Source organism: Trachypithecus francoisi, unplaced genomic scaffold, assembly GCF_009764315.1.
Source record: "Trachypithecus francoisi isolate TF-2019V2 unplaced genomic scaffold, Tfra_2.0 Lachesis_group18, whole genome shotgun sequence".
Lineage (NCBI taxonomy): Eukaryota > Metazoa > Chordata > Mammalia > Primates > Cercopithecidae > Trachypithecus > Trachypithecus francoisi.
In genome coordinates this window covers 19447054-19473268 of record NW_022681463.1, presented here as the reverse complement: position 1 = coordinate 19473268, position 26215 = coordinate 19447054, and the positions used below count along the sequence as shown (strand labels likewise).

General features: G+C 35.5%; 1 protein-coding gene across 1 annotated transcript in view; it reads right to left on the bottom strand.

Moving 5' to 3' along the window:
* UGGT2 (UDP-glucose glycoprotein glucosyltransferase 2) overlaps positions 1-26215 on the bottom strand; it is a 244048-nt gene that overhangs the window by 58754 nt on the left and 159079 nt on the right. Inside the window, exons 27-34 of the mRNA XM_033177411.1 lie at positions 23868-24057; positions 16753-16911; positions 16327-16412; positions 13893-13977; positions 10188-10273; positions 5572-5667; positions 4373-4457; positions 865-1047 (exon numbers count right to left, since the gene is read on the bottom strand). Of these exons, the coding sequence (XP_033033302.1) occupies positions 865-1047; positions 4373-4457; positions 5572-5667; positions 10188-10273; positions 13893-13977; positions 16327-16412; positions 16753-16911; positions 23868-24057 (970 nt within the window). The remainder of the gene's footprint in view (positions 1-864; positions 1048-4372; positions 4458-5571; positions 5668-10187; positions 10274-13892; positions 13978-16326; positions 16413-16752; positions 16912-23867; positions 24058-26215) is intronic.

Genomic DNA, 26215 nt, shown 5'->3' with positions numbered 1-26215 from the left:
GAAAATATACTTTTTGTTCCACATAAATTCTAACTTATCCATTTAATTTATATTTTCATTTACGTATTACCTTTTTCTCAGAAATTCTGTGTATTTTCAAATTTTTTTTCCCACTAATGATTCAAAAGCAATGCAAGGGGGGAAAAAGAAAAAGCCATAATTTTTGGACATATAAATTTTGAAAGCAGAGGGCCTTGGGTTTTTTGTTTTTTTTGGGGGGGGGGCAAATTTATTTGCTTTTATTTTTAGAGATAGGGTCTCACTCTGTCACTCAGGCTGGAGTGCGGTGGCATGATTATAGCTCACTGTGACCTTGAATTCCTGGGCTCAAGCTTTCCTCCCCACCTCAGCCTCCAAAAGTGCTGAGACTACAGGCATAAGTTGGCCAAATTTAAAATGCTCTTTTCCTTAAGTGATAAGAGTGATGAAAATTTGGTTATTGGTTGAATGCGAAAGAATGCTGTTGAAGGTGGAAGAATAAGAGTTGTATGAACAGCTAGCTTTTCTAGCAAGAAGAAATTGCTAATTTTAAACAAATATCAGCTCCTACTTTACAGGAATTCATTTAATTACTCTTATTATGACTAATAAAAGGATTTGTTTTAGTTTGCAAACGTAAAAAACTACTGCTTCAGAGAGAAAACTCCCATGTCCTAAATAATAACTGGTACTTCTTACAACGCCTCCAATTTTCCCCTGGAGTTCTGACTTTTTGTTTTTAAAGATACTTTGCTTATATATCACAATCATATCTTAAGCACTGTAATGAAGATAATAAACATGAGCAACATGAATTAATTTCTATATTAAGACAAGTGTAAAAAATGTTTGAGTATTACTAAAAACAGTAGTTAATCTTATTACCTGGTCAGCATCAATAAAAATGATTTTGTCCACTGCTAGTGGGAAAAGAACATCAAGGAAAAGAATTTTGTAACCCCAAATAATCCTTTGTCTTTCAGTCTGTTGGCGAAGCCAACGGGGCCACCTATATTGAACTAGTTCATATTGGAATCCATATTCTTTAGCCATGTGAGGAATTACTTCCTAAAAAAACACACACAAAATCAAACAATATGTTCAAGAGAAAGTAGTTTTGCTTTAGAGAAAAAAGTTAACATTAAAAAGGTAAAGTTTCCTATAAATTGTTATCAACTAATAGGCAAAATGTCTAAATACTACTTCTATAACATACTTATTAATGAGAAATATTAATCTGCTAACAAATATGAAAACACAAGTATAAATAAAACTATGTAATTTTTTACATAGTTTTACATGTGTCACTAAAAATAAGTGCACTGTATTATTTAACAAACTTATTAATGGAAGGTAAATGTTCCCATACTTTTATTGTTAACAACTGACTTGAGAAAACTGACTTAAAAAAAAGCCTCTGGATCTTGGAACACCTACATATCAAATAGTTCATGTATATGTCAACAGGTTGGTTGGTCAGAGATATAAAGATGAAGAGAGGATACAAAAAACACAAAATAAGTTCTAAGCTGATAAATTAGATTCTATACAGGAGCTTCATGTTTGAGATATATTATTATTTAATTCAAGGTTTAAAAATATAAAGTGGTGATTATGGTCTGAATATTTCATATTTGATCCACTCTCTTATAGGATTAGAAGTAGCTTATTCCCTGTTTAAAGCAGAAGCAGTTAATGAAATACACTGTGGGCTAAATTTAGTTCAAGAGCTCAAATACTGAGAGAATGGAAAAGGAGTTGGAAAGGATGAATCAATATAGAAATTTGCATTTTACCTCTTGATTCTTACTTGAAACTAGTTGCTGGTTATATGTTTAATTTTTTTCTCTGATTTTGTAAGAAAAATGTAGATTTAAAATATTTTTTTAAATGCAAGAAGCACCAATTTTATCTGTGAAATCTCGAAATTATGGGTACAACAGCTGCTAGGAGTCATTGTTTTGGTTTCAAAATAAAATAAAACATTCAGATAAATTAAAAAGAATATTTTTTCATCATTAAATATGTGTTAAAATATTCACTGAAACAGGCACTGTTCTAGGATCTAAGGGTACATCAGTGAACAAAAGAAATAAAAACTATGGCCTTCATGAGGCGTGTATTTTAGAGGAGGTAGGTAGACATAAACTATTAAGTTATCTACAGAAAAAAAGTGCTATGAAGAAAAATAGGAAGAGGGAATTATAGTTTGCATAGTGCTGTCAGAAAAGAATTATGCCTAAGTACGTATAATTTTAGCAAACATTTGAATGAAGAGAGGAGGTATGACTTTTCTAAACTGGTAGGAACAAATCTAAAGTACCTAGTGGCTTCTGTATCTGGCTGCTGGTTTACACAGATGTTTGAGTTTGTAAAACTCCAAAGCTACATTTCATGATTTGTGCACTTTTCTGAGTATATGTTATATTTCACTAAAAAGTTTTCAAAAGAAAAATTTTGAAAGAAAGAAACACATCACAAAAAGGAGGAAAACACTACTTCAAATACAGTATTTCTTTTGGCCATGCAGTGCAACAAGACTTTCTAATCCAGAAATTTTTAATTTCTAGAATTAAATTTAATCCAGAAATTTCTAATCCAGCACTATTGTTCTGGTGAATAATATCTTTTCCTGCTAAGAGAATCTTTAGATTTTTCTATCTCAGTCGATTTAGGGTTAAATACTCCCTTATTCAGTGTCTGACTACTAGGATAACATGTTAAAAATTAGAAAAATAGTATAACTTATTTTCTATATTTATGGGTTCTTTTTCTATTTTTGTTGTTGTTGTTGTTGTTGTTGTTTTGTTTTGTTTTCCTACTGTCAAATCAGCATAGGAGGAGACACTGTTGGTGGTGGAGGGGAAATGGGCTGTCACATAAGGTTAAGCACCTGAGGTCTGAATGCCTGGGTTCAAATCTCAGCTGTGTTTCTAATTAGCTGTTTCATTTTAGGCCTATCCTATAAAGGATGATTCTTGCTCAAAGAAAACTATGGCCCTTCACCTTATCTCCCAGGAAATATCCTCTACTCTTGGAATTTCCTGACTAATAAGAATGTCTGTGTTTACCTGCAGACCTTGGACCACACTAGATATTGTATGCTAATGATGTTATCTGTAGTGAGGACCTTGGGCCACAAGGCATCAGTTCAACATCTGAAGGGGTTAGAGGCTAAGGTTAGCCATGCAGGCTGTTAGCCAAGGCCACACAGCAATCCTTAATGAAAACTCTGGACCCCAAAGTTTGAATGAGCTTCCCTGATTGGCAACACTCCATGAGTACCCTCACACACTGTTGCTGGAAGAAATAAATGCTATCCACTGGGAATGGATTCTACTGGGAGAGGACAATTGTTAACTTTATGTCTGGTCTCCCCGGACCCTACCCTAAGCATCTCTTCCTTTTGCTGATTTTATTTGTGTCCTTTTGCTATAAAAACTAACTGTGAGCATAGCTGTTTTCTGCAGTTCTATGAATCCTTCTAGTAAGTTATTGAATCTAAAAGTGGTCTCAGGTACCTCTCAACTGTGCAAGCTAGTTACGTAATTTTTGAATCTCGGTTTTCTTATCACGTGGGATTGCTATGAAAAACAATTGAATAACGTCAGTTAAACACTTGGCATCATGCCTAGAAATATAAAGGAATAAAAGCATGCTTGGCTAGTTTTACTTCTGTTTTCCCACTGCTTTTGGTCTAGAAAAAAAAAAAAACTCATTTGAAATGCTGGTGAATGAGACACCAAATTGCTGTGGAGACACTAAATTTCATGGAATTTGATTATGCTGTAGGGAGAATAGGAAGAAACAGAGTATACTTTGTAGCAGGTGTACGGGGCCTCTGAGTAAAGAGTAATAGATGTTGATCACCTGAAATCTTCTAAATATAAAATGCCTCAGATCATGGTGCCCAGCAATCAATGCACTACACAGATGAAAGAGTTTTTTTGTTTTCAGTACCGTAAAACTATTTTCTATGGTATAGGCATAGTCTTTGTATTTTCTTGATACTACTACTGTTTCTGCCTATCTTTGCAAAAATGACAGAATCCATTTCTCTTAATTGAAAATCTGTATATATTTTCCATTGCCAAATTGTATTCAATTATTCATTATCATGAAAAACTACTAGTCACTCTGATTTTGACTTTACTTAAAAATATACAGTCTTCTACTGTCCTCTCCTTTGAACATCTCTAAATAAAAAGTGCACAGAATTTTTCTTAAGCTACATAAAAATACTAAATACCATTTTAAAATTTATTAAAAAGTCTTTAAAATATACATTTCAAAAAGCTCATTCTGAAAAGAGAAATGTCATATAAACTTACAATGATACAAATAATTTACTATTCAAACATTAACCATTCTACAAAAAAAGCTATGTACTTACTTTAAATGTCGGTGAGAGATAATTTTTTAGCAACCAGAATTTCACTGGTGTTTTGGTGTTACGCAAAACAGAAAGCATCATAATTCTGTATAAAAGAACATTAAACCCAATATACGTTAACAGTAACAGGAGTTCATATTTTTTTTTACCTTGAAGTGTTTTTTAAAATTTAATTTTAATTTTTTAAATTTCACTTTAAGTTCTGGGATACATGTGCAGAACATACAGGTTTGTTACATAGGTCTTTTTAAAGGCTTTTAAATAATTGAAGGTATGAATTAGAAGGTTTTCACAATGAAATGTGAAGAAACAAACTAAAATATGGTTTATCAAGTATGTAATGTGTAAGGATGAATACATATACATCATGGTAGCTTCATCTGGGCCCAGTTGTCTATGACTGTGTGATTAATAATAAGTCTGCAAACCCTGAAGAGCTGAATGATCTATCTATATTGAGGAATTCACTGGATGGGTCAATTGGTTTGCTAACCTAAACCTCTGAATGGAAATGATACAAATGAATCTAAAGTTCCATTTTAATGTATCATTGCTACACTTCAAATATTTGAGTTATTCTCTGTGACCTTTCTATATTACCTGTTTAAAAATAGCCTTTTGTACTTTGCAATATGCATTTCTCCCCTCATTCCTTTCCTTTTTATAAAACAAGGTTTTCTTCACTGGAAAAGGATAATTTACTATAGTAAATTATATATATATAGTAAGTACTGTATATATAAAGTAAATATATATATAGTGTGTGTGTATATATATATATTCTTACCTATCCAAAATGTCTATTTGCTAGCCTTGAAGAAAACCAATTTTCCAAATCAAGCCAAACTCATGAAATTTCATATTTAAATATATTTACTTCATAATTTTAAGTAAAAAAAAAAAAAAAAGCAAGGTGTAAAGTAGTATGTTCTTTGTTACTATTTGGGTAAAAGGACTTAAAAAAACTGAAATAAATAAATACATATACACACATATATATTTACGTGTGTGTGTGTGTGTATCTCTTTAGCAGGATGTAAAAATAATACTACGGGTTTCCTGTGAGAAAAGGAACTGAGTATAAAGGAAACAGAGGCGGGAATTTTTTTTCCCCCAGTGTATATTCTTTTACTTTTTTTTGAAATTTGAACCATGTAAATATTTATTTTTCAAAATATAAAGTTAAAAAATATACCTACCTCAAAAAACGTTCATATAAATGACCAGAAGCAACTGAAAAAATGTTTAGGACATCTTTTTCCTTTTTGTCTTCTTTATGCAACCTTATTGTGAAACTTGGAATAAAAAAGTAATTGACATTTCTTAAACATACATATGGAAACGTACGCCTAAATACTAAATATAAGCAATAAATACAGAAATGTATTTCAAAACATTTAAGCTATAAACACTACAATATTTACAAACTAATATTAAAATATTTGACAATATCATTTGAAGCTTTATGAGTTTTTTTTTTAATTTGCAATATGGAATATAATTATATTGTCTCTAGGTGAATGGGCTGTTATTTTTGAATTTCTGTGAGTTGCCAAAGGTTGTTTTCAGAACAAAGAATGAATTACAGCTTGACATGGCCATATCTAGTGTACTGAAACTTTAAACAGGCCAATAATGAGGGAAGGAACAGAATGCAGAAGTGTGGAACTATAGCACAGCAAGAATGTATATGGTAACAGGGTAGGTGTCTGAGTGCTGCTGATGGGGCTCACCAACACTAAAATATTTTTAAACCACCATCTACAATTTGGAGCTCCTCTGACCAAGCAGATTTTCTCCTCCACGCAGGGTATGGAGTACCCGCTTGGTACTATGGATGATTTCCATGACAAAGCACTAGGGAGCCATATCTACTCCCTGGTTTATATCATGGTAGCGTCATCTGGGCCCAGTTGTCATATACATTACCTTTTTGGAGTTAGACCACCTCCATTTCATTTTTGTATAGGCCCATTTCATATACAAAAATGACTGAATTTTTTATTTACAGTATTCATAAAGTACAAATTCATCTTTTTCTTCCTAAACATTTTAAAGTATTTTTATATAAACAGATATTCAGAATGAATAAAATTTGGTAAACAACTTACAGGCACCACTAAAGGTATGTTGCAAAATATAGATTGTTATAGATAGAAGTATTTTTCAAATCTTGTAATCTCCCAAATAAGAAAAGAAGTTGATTCAGTGGCCAGAAAAAATAATCATTCTAAGAACTAAAACTAAGATGAAAAAAGTCAAAGCATCAAAAGACACACAATACTATGTATCTGGAGCAGTTAACGTCCCAAAAACTTACCATCTCTGTTTCTAACAAAGCATTTTGTTTTTGGTATCCTTTTTATATAGCAAGTGGCTATACCATACTTAAACAGTTATCTTCAATCATTCTTATCTCTACCTTCTAATTTTAATGGAAGCTCTTAGATGGATACTCTTAAAATTGCTCGGATTCTATTCCATTATCCCGTCAAACATACCTACCCTCCAAATCATCTCAATGAGTGGCCTCGATCGTTTCTCTATCAGTAACTTGTTCAAAGCACACACTGTGACAGTAATATGATTTTTCTTACCAAAGAAGGACTCAACTATAGAAAAAGAGGCTAAAACTGGGCAAAATCCAAAATGATGGAAGTGCTTTTGACTAGCATAACCAAATATGTTTAAGTTGTTGAACCTATTTTGGCTAACATTTCTATTTCTTATCTTTGATCAAAATGATTAATGGTTTGCCATCATAGCTCACATAGGGTTCAAATCTCTAAAATGGACATTCAAAGTTCTTTACAACGTGCATCTACAGGAGACAGCTTTTCTTTTTGCTCACCTAACATCTGTTCCCCTTCTAGTAACAACCTAGTATTTTGGGGGGAATCATTCCTCCTCCCATCTCATCCTATGAGGTTTAGTTGGGACAGGCCTTCCCACCAGTTCTAGAAGTAGGCGTATGACTCACGTTTGGTTATCAGAGTCACAGAAATCAGTTCAGTTTGGGACACATAGCTATAGTTGGACCCATGAATCAGCCTTGGAACTTTTACTGGAACTGTTTGGAAAGAGGCATTTTCCTTCCACTGGAAATAGTAAACTTTTAATTTTAAAAGTCTATCTTAAAATGGAGGAGACACAGAAAGAGTAGACCTAAGAGATGGAGAAAGACTATCCACACCACATCACCCAGTGGCCAATGCCAGGTATACTCCTGGATTCTTTCGATATCTGAGTCAATATATTCCTTACGTAGGTTTGTTTTTCGAGGCAGGGTCTCACTCTGTCACCCAGGCTGGAGTGCAGTGTTGCAATCTTGACTTACTGCAGCTTTGACCTCCCAGACTCAAGCAATCCTCCCACCTCAGCCTTCTGAGTAACTGGAACTACAGATACATGCCACCATGACTAGAAAATTTTTAAACTTTTTGTAGATACAGGGTCTCATTATGTTGCCCAGGCTAGCCTTGAACTCCTGGGCTCAAGCAATCCTCCTGTCATCACCTCTCAAAGTGTTAGGATTATAGGTGTGAGTCACAACGCCTGGCCTGTGTTCCTTTTTAAACTAACAATAAAACAGTATAGGTATCAATCTAACATAAACAGTCCCTACTATTTTCAAGTTGCAGCTAGCTAGGCTACTTTCTTTTCTTTTTTTTTTTTTATTTTTTATTTTTTATTATACTTTAAGTTCTAGGGTACATGTGCATAACGTTTATATCATGTATAACTCCCCAATGCAATCCCTCCCTCCTCCCCCCTCCCCATGATAGGCCCCAGTGTGTGATGTTCCCCTTCCCGAGTCCAAGTGATCTCATTGTTCAGTTCCCACCTATGAGTGAGAACATGCGGTGTTTGGTTTTCTCTTCTTGTGATAGTTTGCTAAGAATGATGGTTTCCAGCTGCATCCATGTCCCTACAAAGGACGCAAACTCATCCTTTTTGATGGCTGCGTAGTATTCCATGGTGTATATGTGCCACATTTTCTTAATCCAGTCTGTCACAGATGGACATTTGGGTTGATTCCAAGTCTTTGCTATTGTGAATAGTGCCGCAATAAACATACGTGTGCATGTGTCTTTGTAGTAGAGTAATTTATAATCCTTTGGGTATATACCCAGTAGTGGGATGGCTGGGTCATATGGTACATCTAGTTCTAGATCCTTGAGGAATCGCCATACTGTTTTCCATAATGGTTGAACTAGTTTACAATCCCACCAACAGTGTAAAAGTGTTCCTATTTCTCCACATCCTCTCCAACATCTATTGTTTCCTGACTTCTTAATGATTGCCATTCTAACTGGTGTGAGATGGTATCTCATTGTGGTTTTGATTTGCATTTCTCTGATGGCCAGTGATGACGAGCATTTTTTCATGTGTCTGTTGGCTGTATGGATGTCTTCTTTTGAGAAATGTCTGTTCATATCCTTTCCCCACTTTTTGATGGGGTTGTTTGTTTTTTTCTTGTATATTTGTTTGAGTTCTTTGTAGATTCTGGATATTAGCCCTTTGTCAGATGAGTAGGTTGCAAAAATTTTCTCCCATTCTGTAGGTTGCCTGTTCACTCTGATGGTAGTTTCTTTTGCTGTGCAAAAGCTCTTTAGTTTAATGAGATCCCATTTGTCAATTTTGGCTTTTGCTGCCGTTGCTTTTGGTGTTTTAGACATGAAGTCCTTGCCCATGCCTATGTCCTGAATGGTACTACCTAGATTTTCTTCTAGGGTTTTTATGGTATTAGGTCTAACATTTAAGTCTCTAATCCATCTTGAATTAATTTTCGTATAAGGGGTAAGGAAAGGATCCAGTTTCAGCTTTCTACTTGTGGCTAGCCAATTTTCCCAGCACCATTTATTAAATAGGGAACCCTTTCCCCATTTCTTGTTTTTGTCAGGTTTGTCAAAGATCAGATGGCTGTAGATGTGTGGTATTATTTCTGAGGACTCTGTTCTGTTCCACTGGTCTATTTCTCTGTTGTGGTACCAGTACCATGCTGTTTTGGTTACTGTAGCCTTGTAGTATAGTTTGAAGTCAGGTAGCGTGACGCCTCCAGCTTTGTCCTTTTGACCTAGGATTGTCTTGGCAATGCGGGCTCTTTTTTGGTTCCATATGAACTTTAAAGCAGTTTTTTCCAATTCTGTGAAGAAACTCATTGGTAGCTTGATGGGGATGGCATTGAATCTATAAATAACCTTGGGCAGTATGGCCATTTTCACGATATTGATTCTTCCTATCCATGAGCATGGTATGTTCTTCCATTTGTTTGTGTCCTCTTTGATTTCACTGAGCAGTGGTTTGTAGTTCTCCTTGAAGAGGTCCTTGACATCCCTTGTAAGCTGGATTCCTAGGTATTTTATTCTCTTTGAAGCAATTGTGAATGGAAGTTCATTCCTGATTTGGCTCTCTGCTTGTCTGTTACTGGTGTATAAGAATGCTTGTGATTTAACATATCCAATCTTTTTGCCTTCATGTAACCGCCGCCTTCACTCAATCTTTAACTTTTGAAATCCTGTCTTGTCCTTTAAAACAGATCTTTGCTACACACTTCTTCAAGGAGTATTTCCTCAGGTTCCTTGTGAGTGGATATATAATTTTTCTCCATTGGTTTGTACAGTATTTTATTTTTCATCTGTCTTACAGCTCTAGTTTCCTATCTTGTACACAGTAGTAACATTTATGTATTTATCTTATCCCTCCTAGATTAGAGGACCTTCGCTTTACTTAAATTTTCACTACCTGTGAAAATTCCACATACTAGACTTCTGGATCGATCTAGCGATGTGTTAAAATATTCATTAGCAATTACCTTTTAATGGAATCCCATATTCCTTTTGTTTTTTCATCTTCATCAGTAAGGATATCTTCCTTAATTTTGCCTGTTTCTTTTTTCACCTAGATAGCAAGGCAAAAAAGATTAGAATTTGGCTGCTTTAATATCGTGCTGTATGGTTAGAAAGTGAAACTTACTGGGCGAGATTACCCAAAGAAATCTAAGATTGACAGTTGCAGTAACCAAAGACAGGCAATATCTTCGCACAATGTTGTAAACAATCTGGTCTTCAACTATCAATTCAACCTCTTTGTTCAGTTTCTTCGGTGGTTACTTCCATATTGCTAAATAATGTGCTTGTACTTGTGTTTACTAATTTATCAGCTTTAGGCATTATCTACTAGTATTTCTGAATTCAGAGTTTAGACATTATTTATTCTTTGTGATGACAGATGAATAGCTCACTTATTGTCATCCTTCCCTTTCCCTATTTGTCTGGAAATTTTGGTAGTAATATGTTTCTCTTCAGTTCTTCTACTGAGTATTTTTTGTCACTTTAAATAGTATCTAAATCTCTTTTTTTATTCCCACAATCCCAACAGTTTCTCGTGTATAATCTGTTTATAAGGACACTACTATTTCTATGATTTCCTTCTACCTCCCAACTTATATTAGTTAAACCTTGACTTTAGCATTTGTAAATATTGATAACATTTACATTTAGTTCAGTAAACATAATTGTATCTGTTGCATTTTGCTATGGTGATTCTAAAACTTGAAAATCAGTAAAAAGTGTTCATTATGACAATGTAAAAATTAACCATTGAAGAGTCGGAAAATCTACTAAAACTCTATATCCTCTGTACAGTTATAGTTTTAGTATAGTACAGCATAGTTATAGTTTCCTCCTATGGTCACCATGCCACTCCTAGGAGACTCTTGCTGGTTCAGATGAATTTTCCTTTCTTACATTCCACCAGCAGAGAACTCTTTTTTCCTGGAATTTCATTGTCGTTATTTTTTCTTGTGGGGAGATACATAAATATGTCTTCCTTATCACAGACATAATCTTTTCCAGTTTATTACTCATGTTATCTAATTGTCTGGAATTCTTGTCTACTTGAAGACATTTTTCTTAAAGTTCAACAATTAACTGTTTCTTTCTAGATTTTCCTTACATTGGTTTACAGATTAGTTTCACCATTTCTTGGACTACCGATCTTCCTTCTTGATCTTGATTTTCATCTTCATTGTACTGCCAAATGTCTCCAAGAAGGGGTATGAAAAATAATTTTTCTAAATCTTCATACTTCAGAAACTAACTTTTACCTTCACATTTGATTAAGAATTTGGCTAGACACAGAATCTTAGGTTCGAAATAATTTTCCTCAAAACACTGAAAGCTGTTGCTGTCTTTTAACAGCTAAGTATTTTGAAAATGAAATTCTGATGCTAGTGTTAAGTGTCATTCTTTTGCAGTTACGCACTTTTCCTTCTTAGTAGCTATTATAATCTTATATGGGCCATTTTCATTCATCCTACTTCGTAATTTGTGGACTCTTTTGACATGAACATTTTTCTCTCTCAGCTTTAGGACACTTTCCCTCCTCCATCTTCACTGTTGTTTCTGGAATTCCTCTTAGTAGGCTATTGGATTTCATAGGCTGATCCTCTATGTTGCTTATCTTTTCTCCTCCCTGTTTTTCTATCTTTTTACTATAACTCTGAGAAAGAGATGGTTAGGCGATAAAACTGTGTTATTAGAAAACAAACTGAAGGTGGTCGGGCGTGGTAGCTCATGCCTGTAATCCCAGCACTCTGGGAGGCCGAGGTGGGTGGATCACTCGAGGTCAAGAGTTTAAGACCAGCCTGGCCAACATAGCAAAACCCCACCTCTATTAAAAATACAAAAAATACACGCAAACACAAAAATTAGCCAGGCGTGGTAGCACATGCCTGTGGTCCCAGTTATTCAGGAGGCTGAGGCAGGAGGATCACTTGACCTTGGGAGATGGAGGCTGCAGTAAGCCAATATCGGGCCACTGCACTCCAGCGTGAGAAACAGAGCAAGACTCTGTCTCAAAACAAAAACAAAAACAAACTACTGAAAGACCTAGGTATGGGTAGGTTGTAGAATATTTGTAATTGGTATCTTTCATCAATTCATAAAAATTCTTAGTCATTATTGCTTCAAATGTTACTTGTACCCCATTCTTTAATTATCTTTGAAATTCCATTTAGGTTAATTTTATTTATCCAACAAATACTCATAAAGTGCTTTATCTTATCTTTGTAACAGTCCTGTAAGGTATATTCTATTGTCAACCCTATTTTACAGATGAGGAAATGAGACAGAAAGAGATTAAGTAATCCGTCCAAGGTCACATAGCTAGTGAGTGGCAGAGCCAGTTTTAAATCCACTACTGGTAATCTTAGACTTTCACACTAGCGTGTGTGTGTGTGTGTGACTGCTCTCTGCTATATTTTCTTTTTTTCCTGTCTCTGTTGCACTCAGTATACTTTTTCTGGCCTATCTCCCAACTTGCTAATTTTATCTGAAGGCATGTTCAAGCTATCTACTGAATTATTAATTTTGGTATTGTATTACTCAGTTGCCAAAGTTCTACTTTAAAAAAATCTGATATACATGTTTTATAGTTTCATGTTCCCTGCAATTTTTTAAATTCATCTTTAATTTCTTTTAAAAAAGTACAGCTGTTTCAGAGGCTATTCTAATAATTCTAATATCTTGAGTCTTTGTGTATCGGTTTTGTTTCTGCTGGTTTTGTTGGTTGGTTAACTTTGACTATGAGTTGGCCTTTATACCAGAAAAACTTGATTTGCAGCTTAGGCTACTGTAACCTTATTCCAGAGATTTATGGACATCTCTTCTAGATACTTCTATATGCTATCAATCTGGAATGATTTTAGTACCAATTCAAGGTTCAGGATTCCCTGGCCTACTTAGCTGACACAAATTTGGGCGAAAAGACTATGAGGAATAATTTTTTATGTTTCATCCTTAGCCTGAAAATAGAGCTAGTTTATTGTAGAGAGGGTCTTCTAATAGATTATTTCATTTGGGTTTCTGGGTTTTAATTTTTGTTCCCTAACCCATCAAATTAAATAAAAATGGTAAAGTGTGACAGAACAGAAAAATGTTCCCAGGACAATAGTAGCTTCCTTGAGTCAAGAGAAGTTTCTGTGCTTGCTTATTTCACTAGACTCTTACTTTCCCTTTAATTTTGGTTTTTGTTTCCTTATTATCCTTATTATCTGATTATCAGTTCCTCGTTGTTTTTAAGATTTTAAAAAACTTTTATCTAATATTTTCACTAGTTTTAAGCAGGAGGGTTGGTCCAAAAAAAATCTGCTATCATTAAAAACTCCCTTTCTCTCCCTCTTCAAAAAACATCACCTTCTCTTTTTAGAACTAATTTTTCAGTGCATGTTCCTGATCTCATCGCTATAGTCCAATTTGTAACATTATTTGGCTACAGATAGATTTAGTAGATATATTTACAGTTATCACAATGTAAAAAAAAATCCTTCTCTTCTATCTTCAAGTTCTGTTTTCCTTTGTGAACTAAATCCTCTTTTTTTTACTGCTGGAGTTCAAATATAACATTTTAGGTTGTAAAATTGTAAAGTTAGTTGTAAAATAAGTCAATTAATTAAAAAACAAAGAAGATAATTCTTAATATTAAGAACAAAGCCTATAAAAAGCTCTGCCCCACATACTTTTACTTCCAGTATCTTGCTTTTGAAGCTGTTTAATACAACAATGATATCTTCTAGGTCTGCTTGAGAGTCAGTTCCTTCATGCCTAAAAGTAGAAAAATGTGTCCATAATTAATTTAAGAACAGACATACAATTATGATGGCAGAAATAACAGAATAAACTCATTTTGCAATAAACATAAGTCCAAAATCACTAGTGCATATATCATGTTCTTCTGTTTCTACAGTCAATTAAGATATACTATAATATGCTGTAGTTTTCAAAATTATCCAATAAAATTTAACTTAGTACACATTAAAATTGTACAAAAGTAACTCATTAAATTCAACACCACCCAATCACTCTGAAAGTTCAAATTATGGCTTATCTTTGCTGTTATATACCAAGGCTGTCACAAAACTAAAATCTTTCATATCCCTGATATATTGCAATGATAATTACAATTTTTTACACTTCAAAGTTGTTTATATATCAAAGGAATTCTACACTATCTAACTTTTTAATATCCACCAGTCATTTTCAAATGCCAAAATTTGAAATACATTGTTAAACTAATGAGACTGAAAATGTGTCTATGATGTCCATCTGCATCACTTGAATGTTTCCATTTTGTATTACATATAATGCAGTTTTTTCTCCCTTTTTCAAAATTGCTTAAACAAATACGGCAATTGTGCTCCAAAATTATTTTTTCAAACCATTCTCGCTATGGACTAAAAAATTCTATCGTATTTACAATAAAGTTGAATTTCGTTGAAAGGGAAGTAATTAGATGTCAAATCGGTAGCTACTTTTGAGTTGTTATATATAATATATACTTTTAACATTTTTCCAAAATGAACACCTGGGGAAGTCTAGCACTATCATGACTGACATGTCTTTGACTTTCTCTTACTCCCAATTCCTGAGCTCACATGGTTAAACCAAAGTAGCAGGCAGAACTCTGTCCAACAATCACCACTAGAAAGCAGAAAGAAGCCAGGTGTGATGGCTTACACCTGTAATCCCAGCACTTTGGGAGGCTGGGGTGGGAGAATCACTTGAGTCCAGGAGTTTGGGCACAATGTGTGTTATAATAAAAGATGCTCAATAAGTATTTATTGAAAGCAATGAAATCTAGGAATATTTATTAAGGGTATAAAAAAGACTTTATCAAGAGTTGGCAAACTATGGCCAGTAAACCAAATCAGGTTTATGGTCTATTTTTTTAATAGCCCTAAGCTAAAAATGATTTTCACACTTTAAAATGATTGTTAAAAAAACAATTTTGACAAAGACCACATGTGCTCTCAAATGAACATTACTTACTTACTTTGGCTCCTTACCAAAAAAGTGTGATGATCCCTGCTTTCTACCGATGAACAGGAAAATTTTTGTGCAAAACACCAATTCCAAACTGAATATGACCCAGGGATAATGGTGTTGTTATGTAAGATATAATGTATACTATATTGTCATTAAATGATCAATATATCAATTATGCTGGTACAGGGAAAAGTCTAAGAGCCTGAATTTGTGGGTGCTGGCTTGGCATTGGGGCTGGGCAACAGCTTAGAGCTTCTGGGGTAGGCCTGGTAGTTGGGCAGGCTTGGAAAATGAATCCACCAGGCAGATTTGGAGCTTGGGGCTACAGAATCCGGCAGCTGAGTCTTCTGGTACCAGCATAAAGTTGGGGCTATGGGGCCTACCTGGCTTTGGGTTTTATTGGGGTAAGCATGGTTTTGGGGTCCAAGACAAAGTCTGGTGCTCACTTCCCTCTCCCTCCCCCAAGTGGGTATCTCTCCAGTTGTGCTGTATCAGGTTGAGGAAGGAGTGATGTATGTAATGTAAAATTATCCTTTCTACACTCTTCAATGTGTCTTTCTTATTTCTGTGCTACACTGCACTGTTGTAATAGCTCACCTCGTTCCTTAGTTTTTATTAAGGTAGTTTCATGTGTGGAGTGCATAGCTGTTCAAATTGATGTTTCTGCAAGGGTATGAGCACCGGAATGTCTTATTTTGCTCTCTTGCTGATATTCAGACCTAACCCAGTCATTTTTTTTTTTTATTTTTTTTGAGCCAGAGTCTTGCTGTCTGTCCCAGGCTGGAGTGCAGTGGTACGGTCTCTGCTCACTGTAACCTCCGCCTCCCAGGTTCAAGCAATTCTTGGGCCTCAGTCTCCCGAATAGCTGAAGTTACAGGTGTGTGCCACCACGCCTTGCAAATTTTTGTATTTTTAGGAGAGACAGGGTTTTGCCATGTTGGTCGGGCAGGTCAACTCCTGGCCTCCAGTGATCTGCCTGCCTCGGCCTACCAAAGTGTTCGGATTATAGACTTGAGCCACTGCGCCAGGCCAATCTTAACATTTTAATTGTTGTTTTGATGATCTTGGTTGTATTACACTAAAAACATATTTATGTGTAAAAATTTAAAAGCAGTCCCCGTAACTCACCCAATTATTTGATAAATATCTTCAGATTTTCCTTGGTGTAACCTCAGTATCCAAGCACCTGGGTTTGCTTTTAATTGAAAATACCCCTTTTAAGATGAGAAAAAAATAATCATTGAGCAATATGACTAAAAACCATCTAATTGTTCATGAATACACGAATGATCCAAGAAAGTATTTACTAACTGTAGAATGAATAAATTCTATAAATCAATTCCAAGTAAAGAGATTTTATAATAACCTGTTAAAAGAATATTATGAAAGTATGATTTTCCCCATTTTTGTTTTATTTATCTTATTCAAAGATTCAATTTTGTTTTCTGCAAACTGTTCAGCAACAGCAGAATAAATATTATTTCATTTTACTCTGAGGAAAACAGAATCTCACCAAAACATCAAATTAAATATCATCAATTAAATAATACTTACATGATTGGCCATCACTATTGTATCAACCACAACTGGTTTATTTTTTGTGCCTAGTGTGAACTGCAAACCCTGAGGAGGCTGTTCTGTCACTTTATCAAAGCAATGTCCTTCGAGTAGTAAGTATTCTAGTTCATATTCTGCTGTAACAGTTTTCTCAGTCTGTGGAGGAAATATGTGATTGTTTCTGGTGTTAGTAAAACTCATAAAACAAAATTTTGAAAAAAATAAATGTGACTATTTTAATACTGGCCAATGTATTTTGGTGGGTAACTTCAAGTCTTTCTTTTACACATCAGTGAATTTATGAGTTGAACTGATTTCTTCAAGACAAAAAGCTTATGATAAACTTTTTTTTTTCATGACATAAGCTTTACCTGAACCTCATGATATATGCACCAGTATACCCAAGTAGGAAAGACATGAACATTAGATTTAGATGGGAAATTCCTTAAAGAATCTGCTTCAGTTTGCTATTGTCCTGAAGCTACCACTTCAGACTTAGCAAGAAACCTAACTTACTATCTATTGGCTTTCCTGTAATTAAAAAAATTAATGTCTATAATCAACTAATTATAAATTGATCAATATAATTCATTTTTAAAGTTAATTTTAAAAAATTAATAAAAATTAATTTCCACTTCCCAAGTGGAAAGAAGAAAAAACAGAATGCACCTCAACAGAATAAATACTAATATAAACATCAACACACTGATTTCTATTTCTTGTCTTCATAAAATTTTTTATAAGTAACCTGCCTTTTCATTAAACATGGTTTTCTAAGAACATGTCTCTGCCTCTATAAACATCTTTTAAAAGGGCTGGATATTCCAATTGTTTCTGGATTTTTCTCTGTCACAAATGTTATGATAAATACTTTCAAGATAAAGCTTTTTCTCTACTTCATATGAATAGCATAACTAAACATGAAAATAAATCAAACAGTAAGTGATTTTCACAGATTGAGAATTCTGTTAAGATTAAAGACAGTGACGTTACCTATATTTAAACTTATTACACCATATCAGGTTTTCAACACTATTGTTTAGTGTGTTTAGGATATAGAGTATTTGGATATATTCTGTATTGTATAGTTGTTTTCCTTGACTGCAATTATCTCAGAAATAATAATTACAATATTTGTTTATAGCATTTCCTTTGTTTTTTTTTTTTTTTTTTTTTTTTTTTTTTTTTTTTAGATGGAGTCTTGCACTCTCGCCCAGGCTGGAGTGTGGTAGCGCTAGCTTGGCTCACTGCAAGCTCTGCCTCCCAGGTTCATGCCATTCTCCTGCCTCAGTCTCCCAAGTAACTGGGACTACAGGTGCCCACCACCACACCTGGCTAATTTTTTTTGTATTTTTTTTAGTAGAGACATGGTTTCACTGTATTAGCCAGGATGGTCTCGATTTCCTGACCTTGTGATCCGCCCGCCTCAGCCTCCCAAAGTGCTGGGATTACAGGCGTGAGCCACCATGCCCAGCCTACAGCATTTCTTTCTTGATTCCTGTTCTTATTTTACTGGTTTTAAGAACAAAAATTAAGTACCTTCTCTGAAGACAGTATTTGTTTCAACAACTTTAGCTGAATTCTGAATTAGTTTTGAATTACTATTCTAGGGATGAACTTTATATAATTTATTAACCTATATCCAGAGTCTTTACAGCAATTTACTTGACTGGAAAGATTTTCATTGGATAGTCTCAGAATAATATGAGAATGTTAAAAATTAGAAAAAGATTGTAGAGATCATGTAGTTCAATACCCTCACTTTACAGACAAGCTATACACCAAAGTGACTGTAAAGCTCAATTATTTTATTATGAATTAGGTACTAGGAAAGGGTCTAAATACACTTACCCAGTTTGTGAATAATAGTATCTTCTTAATTTTATAATATATTAATGTGAAAATTTCTCTTGTTCCTATAGATTTATATAACAGACTTCAATTCTGTTGACTTATTCAAACCATAACATAAAAACACAGCCAATTCCTTTTCCAAAGAGTTCTTTCTAGTGAATATTTTAAGTTTTCATAGAGGTGATTTAAGTTAAATTAGTTCCTATTTTCAAAACTCATTAATTTATTTATTTATTTGTTTGTTTGTTTGAGACAGGGTCTCACTCTGTCACCAGGCTGGAGTACAGTGGCACAATCTTGGCTCACTGCAACATCCATCTCTCAGGCTTAAGCGATTCTCCCACCTCAGCCTCCCAAGTAGCTGGGATTACAGGAACAGGCCACCACTCCCAGCTAATTTTTTGCAGTTTTAGTAGAGATGGGGTTTCATGATGTTGGCCAGGCTGATCTCGAACTCCTGACTTCAAGTGATCTTGGCCTACCAAAGTGCTGAGATTATAGGTGTGAGCCACTGCGCCTGGCCACAAAGCTCATTTTTAGCAAAAATATGAAAGTTAGTGATCTTTTTTGATGCTTATGTTTCAATCTTCCATTTATATTTTTATTTTCTGTTCTAAATATTAATTGTTGATATCAGACATAAATTTAATACCTTTCAAATATAACCTTGAGAATGTATTAATTTTTCTTTTTTTTATTATACTTTAAGTTCTGGGGTACATGTGCAGAATGCGCAGGTTTGTTACATAGGTAAACACATGTCATGGTGGTTTGCTGCACCCATCAACCTGTTATCTACATTAGGTATTTCTCCTAATGCTATACGTTCCCCTAGCCCCTCCGCCCCGCAACAGGCCCCAGCCTGTGATGTTCCCCTCCCTGTGTCCATGGAACATATTAATTTTTCTAATAGGATACTAATTGTATTGTTCTTCTGTGGCTGAATAGCTAAGTGTCTTCCTTTAAGAAAAGGTTAAGTTTAATAATAAACATTAACATTTGGGTTTGTTAACAATTGTCTGTAAATATGTTAATCTAGTATTTTTGTTGCCATTGAATGTGATTTTGTGTAACTGCAGACACATTTTCCCAAGTTATTAATAGCAAAGCCATAACACATATCTTGATGTGTGATCTGAACTCTGACAAGCTATCTGATAGTGGAGATGGATAAATGACAGTACATCTTTTTCTTGAATCTTATCTTAAGGCATGTGAAGGCTGAACTTAATGACTTTAGTGCAGTCTGAACTTTAAGCAACTATTCAGGACTCTGGGCAAAAATCCAAGAAAAAGTTAAAGTAAGGAATTCATTTTAGATAATTAGGTGGCTTGAGGCATATAAGGTACAGTAGTCTTCCTTTATCTGTGGTTTCTCTGTACAGTTTCAGTTACCCTCAGTCAACCACGGTCCAAAAATACGTGGAAAATTCCAGAAATAAACAACTCATAAGTTTTAAACTGTGCACTGAGTACTGTAATAAAATCTTGCATGACAGTGCTTGTGTTCAAGGAACCCTTATTTCACTTAGAGATCCCAAAGCACAAGAGTAGAGGATGATGACCTACTTTTATAATTGTTCTATTTATTATTAGCTATTACGGTTAATCTCTACTGTGCCTAATTTACGAATTAAATCTTATCATAGGTACGTATGTATATTAAAAAAAAACAAAACATGGCCGGGCGCAGTGGTTCACGATTGTAATCCCGGCACTTTGGGAGGCTGAGGTGGGCGCATCACGAGGTCAGGAGATCAAGACCATCCTGGCTAACACGGTGGTCTCTACTAAAAATACAAAGAATAAGCTGGGTATGGTAGTGGGCGCCTGCAGTCCCAGCTACTGGGGGCGGGGGGCAGCGGCTGAGGCAGGAAAATGGCGTGAACCCGGGAGGCGTAGCTTGCAGTGAGCTGAGATCGCACCACTGCACTCCAGCCTGGGTGACAGAAAGTAAGACTCTGTCTCAAAACAAAACAAAACAAAAAACAAAACAATGTATATAAGGTTAGGTATTCTGTGTGTTTTCAGGTATCCACTGAGTGGGTCGGGGTATCTTAGAACAAATCCCTTGTGGATTAAGGGAGACTTCTAAAGTACAACTCTTCTGATATATAGATTTCCAAGTTAGTTAAGGTTTGGTTTAAATTTCTAAGTTTTGCAGAAGGGACAGAACTCTTCACTGCAAATGTGACCTTTTCCCAAATTTTATAAGTGTTTGATGAGAGATATAAATTTCATATATTATACACTGAGAGAATAAACTGAGCCTAAGATGAACTGTGTTCATCTAATTTATAATATAGCATTATTTAGGATCTATACCATATCTCTGGCAATCAAACAGAAATTCTTTCACAATTATATTTGTAATGAATATATCAATAAATATCAATAAAACTTATATCAAAATTATTTATGTTTCAGAAGGGTTAATGCATTTTTCTGTGAATTCTTTTTAACAGAATTCACAGAACTTCCTATTTCCTGTTAGCAATCTTTTATTTATTGCATCTTCTCTTCCCTTGGTAACCACCATTGTTGTTTCAGGTGTTTTGATATCTTTCAGACCTATGCTGTGATAAAACACAATTAGAGAGTCTTTGGATGCAGTTCTAACAATAATTGCTGAGAATAGCAACACATCTGAACTCCAGGTAAAAGTAACTGTCTCACTTTTAGCTTTTTTTTTTTTTTTGAGACAGAATCTCGCTCTGTCGCCCAGGCTGGAATGCTGTGGCACAATCTTGGCTCACTGCAACCTCCACCTCCCAGATTCAAGTAATTCTCCTGCTCAGCCTCCTGAGTAGCTGGGATTACAGGCGTGCACCACCACGCCCGGCTAATTTTTGTATTTTTAGTAGAGAGGGGGTTTCACCATGTTAGTCAGACTGGTCTCAAACTCCTGACCTCATGATCTACCTGCCTTGGCCTCCCAAACTGCTGGGATTACAGGTGTGAGCCACTGTGCCTAGCCTAGCTTTCTTAATCATTTTTGTCACCTTTAATTATGGAATTAATGCTGGTTGTGCAATAATGTCAATGTAGTGACAATCATGTGAACAAAGTCCTGCCAATGGAGAATTTTCCCAGATCAAGTTTCTTCCAGGTGTTTGTATAGTGTTTGGGAATTAGGTGTAACCAGGAATACTTGCACAAGTTACTATACGGTGGTAAATATCTCATTGCTAGTCTCATTTTTGCCAGGGTGTACACACTTCTCCCCTTTATCTAAAAATCCTTTCTACTATAACAAATGCCTTTGTTATTTTTCCAGGTTGGTTGCAGAATATTTTAAGTACGTATAGCACACAATGAAAAAGATGAGCCTGAGGTGTAGTTAATTTTTACAGACGCTAGAATTTATCATCTCCTTTTGTTTATTCACCTAAACTATGAAAACACAGGAAATTTTCCTTCATCCTAGTCTTCTAACTTCAGAGTGAGAGCTAGTATACATCTGAACACCTTCTAAAAAGATGCTATTAGATTTGACACTCACTACAAAAAAACATTTTAGTTAATCTCCATCAGCTGTTGAATAGCTGCTGAAATTTTCACCAGCAGACTCAATTTAAAGTCTTTTCTAAGCTGTACTAACTTCTCCCACTACAAACACTTCACACTTTTGGATAGGGTGTTTAAAAGTTACCTTATTGAGTACATTGCCGCACTCTCTTCATGAAGAATTCCAGACTCTGTTAAGAGATCTGACTGATCATGGAAAAAACAGTGATTTTTTTTTTTTCACTTCTTGTAAGATTAATTTGTTAACTTTTTCTCATTAATGCTATTAGTATGCTGCTTTTTCTCTAAATTTGAAGGACTGATATTAGAAGATGGTTATGACTGAGTTTTATGTTTTTAGGTGGGTCAAGTTGGGAGTGATGGGGAATATGTTACAGAAAAGTGATTTAGGATCCTACAGAATCCACACACGAGTGGATCAAAATAAACTTTCCTAGAAGGAAAATCTTTAGGCAAAAGGTAATGCATATGCATGAGAAATAAACATTATAAACAATCTTAACCAAATTATTACAGGTAAATGTTTATGCTTTGGTCAAAGCAATGGCTATATTCTATAGGAGGTATCAGACACAAAGAGTTGGAAATAGGTCAGAGGGATGACAATGAGGAGAAAGAAGTATTTTTTCCTCACTTTCTGGATACCAAGTGATATGGTTTGGCTCTGTGTACCCACCCAGATCTCATGTCTAACTGTAATCCCCACGTGTCAGGGGAGGGGCTTGGTGGGAAGTGACTGGATCATGGGGGAGATTTCCCCCTTGCTGTTCTCATAGTAGTGAGTACTCATGATGTCTGATAGTGTAAAAGTGTGTGGCACTTCCCTCACTCCTGCTGTCATGTGAGCCGTGCCTGGCTTCCCCTTCCACCATGATGCCATGATTGTTTCTAGAGGCCTCCCTAGCCATGTGAAACTATGAGTTAATTAAGCCTCTTTTCTTCTTAAATTACCCAGTCTCAGACAGTTCAATATAGCAGTGTGAAAACAGACCAACACACATGTCTTAAATTCTTCTAAAATGCTTCCCTTTTTTGTGGTTTCTGAATTCCTTTTCTCATTCTAAATTCAATGTTTAAAAGACTCAGTTTAATACTTTCTTTCTGTGCTGTGAATTACAACAACTGAGGCAGAGAATTCTGACTACTCACTAGATAAGGGTCATATAGGGGTGATGAGAAGGAGGTATACTTGGCCTGCAGTATACTGCAAATTTCGTTTCCCACTTTCTACCCTAATCTAGTTAGGACTACTTTCTCTGGCTATGAGCTATGAGGCAAAACAAAAAAACAAAAAACAAACAAAAACAAACAAACAAAACAAAATCAACAACAACGAAACAGTTTTCGGTGAAATTTGCTCTCTGAGTTAAAAACTAAACTTCAAGAGCAAAATAAGTACTTAATGGTGTTGTACTAAGCTGCCAAGTGCTCCTCTCCATATTTTTGACATTGCTCATCTTAGAGAAGTACCTTTGTAAGTAAGTAGTCTGAGGCAAAAAGAAAGAAAGAAAAAAGGTAAAGACACCTAGGAACTTGGAAAACTAGAGAAGCTGAATTTGGAAATTACAAAAACTGAAAAATCAAAGGAAAGACTGGATAAGGACCTAGAATATAAAAAAGAATATTCTGGTAAACATTCATAGTATGATCGCTCACTTGCTACAATTGTAATAGCTGATAAGAATTTATCCTGTTTCTCTCTCTTTATATGACTATACACAATAACTTACATCCTTTAAGTGAATATTATCAAGGTCACAGTTGCTGTGTACTATTTCAATCAACCAGCCTTCTGGAGTAATCATGTTGAGGGTTAGGAGGGGTGATTCAGGAATATCCAAAAATTTTGCCACTGGTCCCAGAGAAGACACGTCATTAGCCCCCAACATCAGTTCTGGTTCCAGAACAAAACGATAAAAGCTGTTAATAAAACATAAAAATATATAATGTGACCAAAACTGAAATTTTTCTAAAATATTTTTAAAATTGAAAATGGCTTAATGATCTGACCAGAAGTCTACAAACAAAAAGACTAAAACAAATTATACTGCAGAAGAGTTAATGCTTATAAGAAATAGACAATCATTATTTTGTTGACACTACTATCTAAGTCTGTGTATATTATCTACCAATGTTAACTATTCCTTAATAAACATGATTAAAATCCCTTTAAGATATACCTGACTTATGCAGGTTCTAGTAGTTTATGATCTGTTATTGTATTATAACTTGTATGCATCCTCCTTCAAATCTGACCATGGTCTATTTTTCACCTATTTTATTAACTTTTACCACCACTAATAATATGAAGAGAAATGATAGGAAACAAGTGAAATTCAAGCTGAAATTCTAGCACCACTTTTTTATTTTTTATTTTTATTTTTATTTTTTATTTTTTTTGAGACGGAGTCTTGCTCTGCCGCCCAGGCTGGAGTGCAGTGGCCGGCTTCTCAGCTCACTGCAAGCTCCGCCTCCCGGGTTCACGCCATTCTCCTGTCTCAGCCTCCCGAGTAGCTGGGACTACAGGCGCCCGCCTCGTCGCCTGGCTAGTTTTTTGTATTTTTCTTAGTAGAGACGGGGTTTCACCGTATTACCCAGGATGGTCTCGATCTCCTGACCTCGTGATCCGCCCGTCTCGGCCTCCCAAAGTGCTGGGATTACAGGCTTGAGCCACCGCGCCCGGCCCTAGCACCACTTTTAAAAGCTCAACTAAAAACAAACAAGATTAAGTTGAAAGCAACTTCTTAATAGCACTTTTAGACTTAACTTCACTTTTGCTGTATTTTATTTTATTTTATTATTATACTTTAAGTTCTAGGGTACATGTGCATAACGTGCAGGTTTGTTACATATGTATACTTGGGTCATGTTGGTGTGCTGCACCCATCAACTCGTCAGCACCCATCAACTCATCATTTACATCAGGTATAATTCCCAATGCAATCCCTCCCACCCTCCCCATGACAGGCCCCGGTGTGTGATGTTCCCCTTCCTGAGAACAAGTGATCTCACTGTTCATTTAACACCTGTGAGCGAGAACATGGGGTGTTTGGTTTTCTGTTCTTGCGATAGTTTGCTAAGAATGGTTTCTAGGCCGGGCGCGGTGGCTCAAGCCTATAATCCCAGCACTTTGGGAGGCCGAGACGGGCGGATCACGAGGTCAGGAGATCGAGACCATCCTGGCTAACACGGTGAAACCCCGTCTCTACTAAAAATACAAAAACTAGCCGGGCAAGGTGGCGGGCGCCTGTGGTCCCAGCTACTCGGGAGGCCGAGGCAGGAGAATGGCGTGAACCCGGGAGGCGGAGCTTGCAGTGAGCTGAGATCTGGCCACTGCACTCCAGTCCGGGCGAGACTCTGCCTCAAAAAAAAAAAAAAAAAAAAAAAAAAAAAAAAAAAAAAAAGAATGGTTTCTAGCTGCATCCACGTCCCTACAAAGGACACGAACTCATCCTTTTTTATGGCTGCATACTATTCCATGGTGTATAAGTGCCACATTTTCTTAATCCAGTCTGTCACTGATGGACATTTGGGTTGATTCTAAGTCTTTACTATTGTGAATAGTGCCACAATAAACATACGTGTGCATGTGTCTTTATAGCAGCATGATTTATGATCCTTTGGGTATATACCCAGTAATGGGATGGCTGGGCCATATGGTACATCTAGTTCTAGATCCTTGAGGAATCGCCACACTGTTTTCCATAATGGTTGAACTAGTTTACAATCCCACCAACAGTGTAAAAGTGTTCCTATTTCTCCACATCCTCTCCAGCACTTATTGTTTCCTGACTTTTTAATGATTGCCATTCTAACTGGTGTGAGATGGTATCTCATTGTGGTTTTGATTTGCATTTCTCTGATGGCAAGTGATGATGAGCATTTTTTCATGTGTCTGTTGGCTGTATGAATGTCTTCTTTTGAGAAATGTCTGTTCATATCCTTTGCCCACTTTTTGATGGGGTTGTTTGTTTTTTTTCTTGTAAATTTGCTTGAGTTCTTTGTAGGTTCTGGATATTAGCCCTTTGTCAGATGAGTAGATTGCAAAAACTTTCTCCCATTCTGTAGGTTGCCTGTT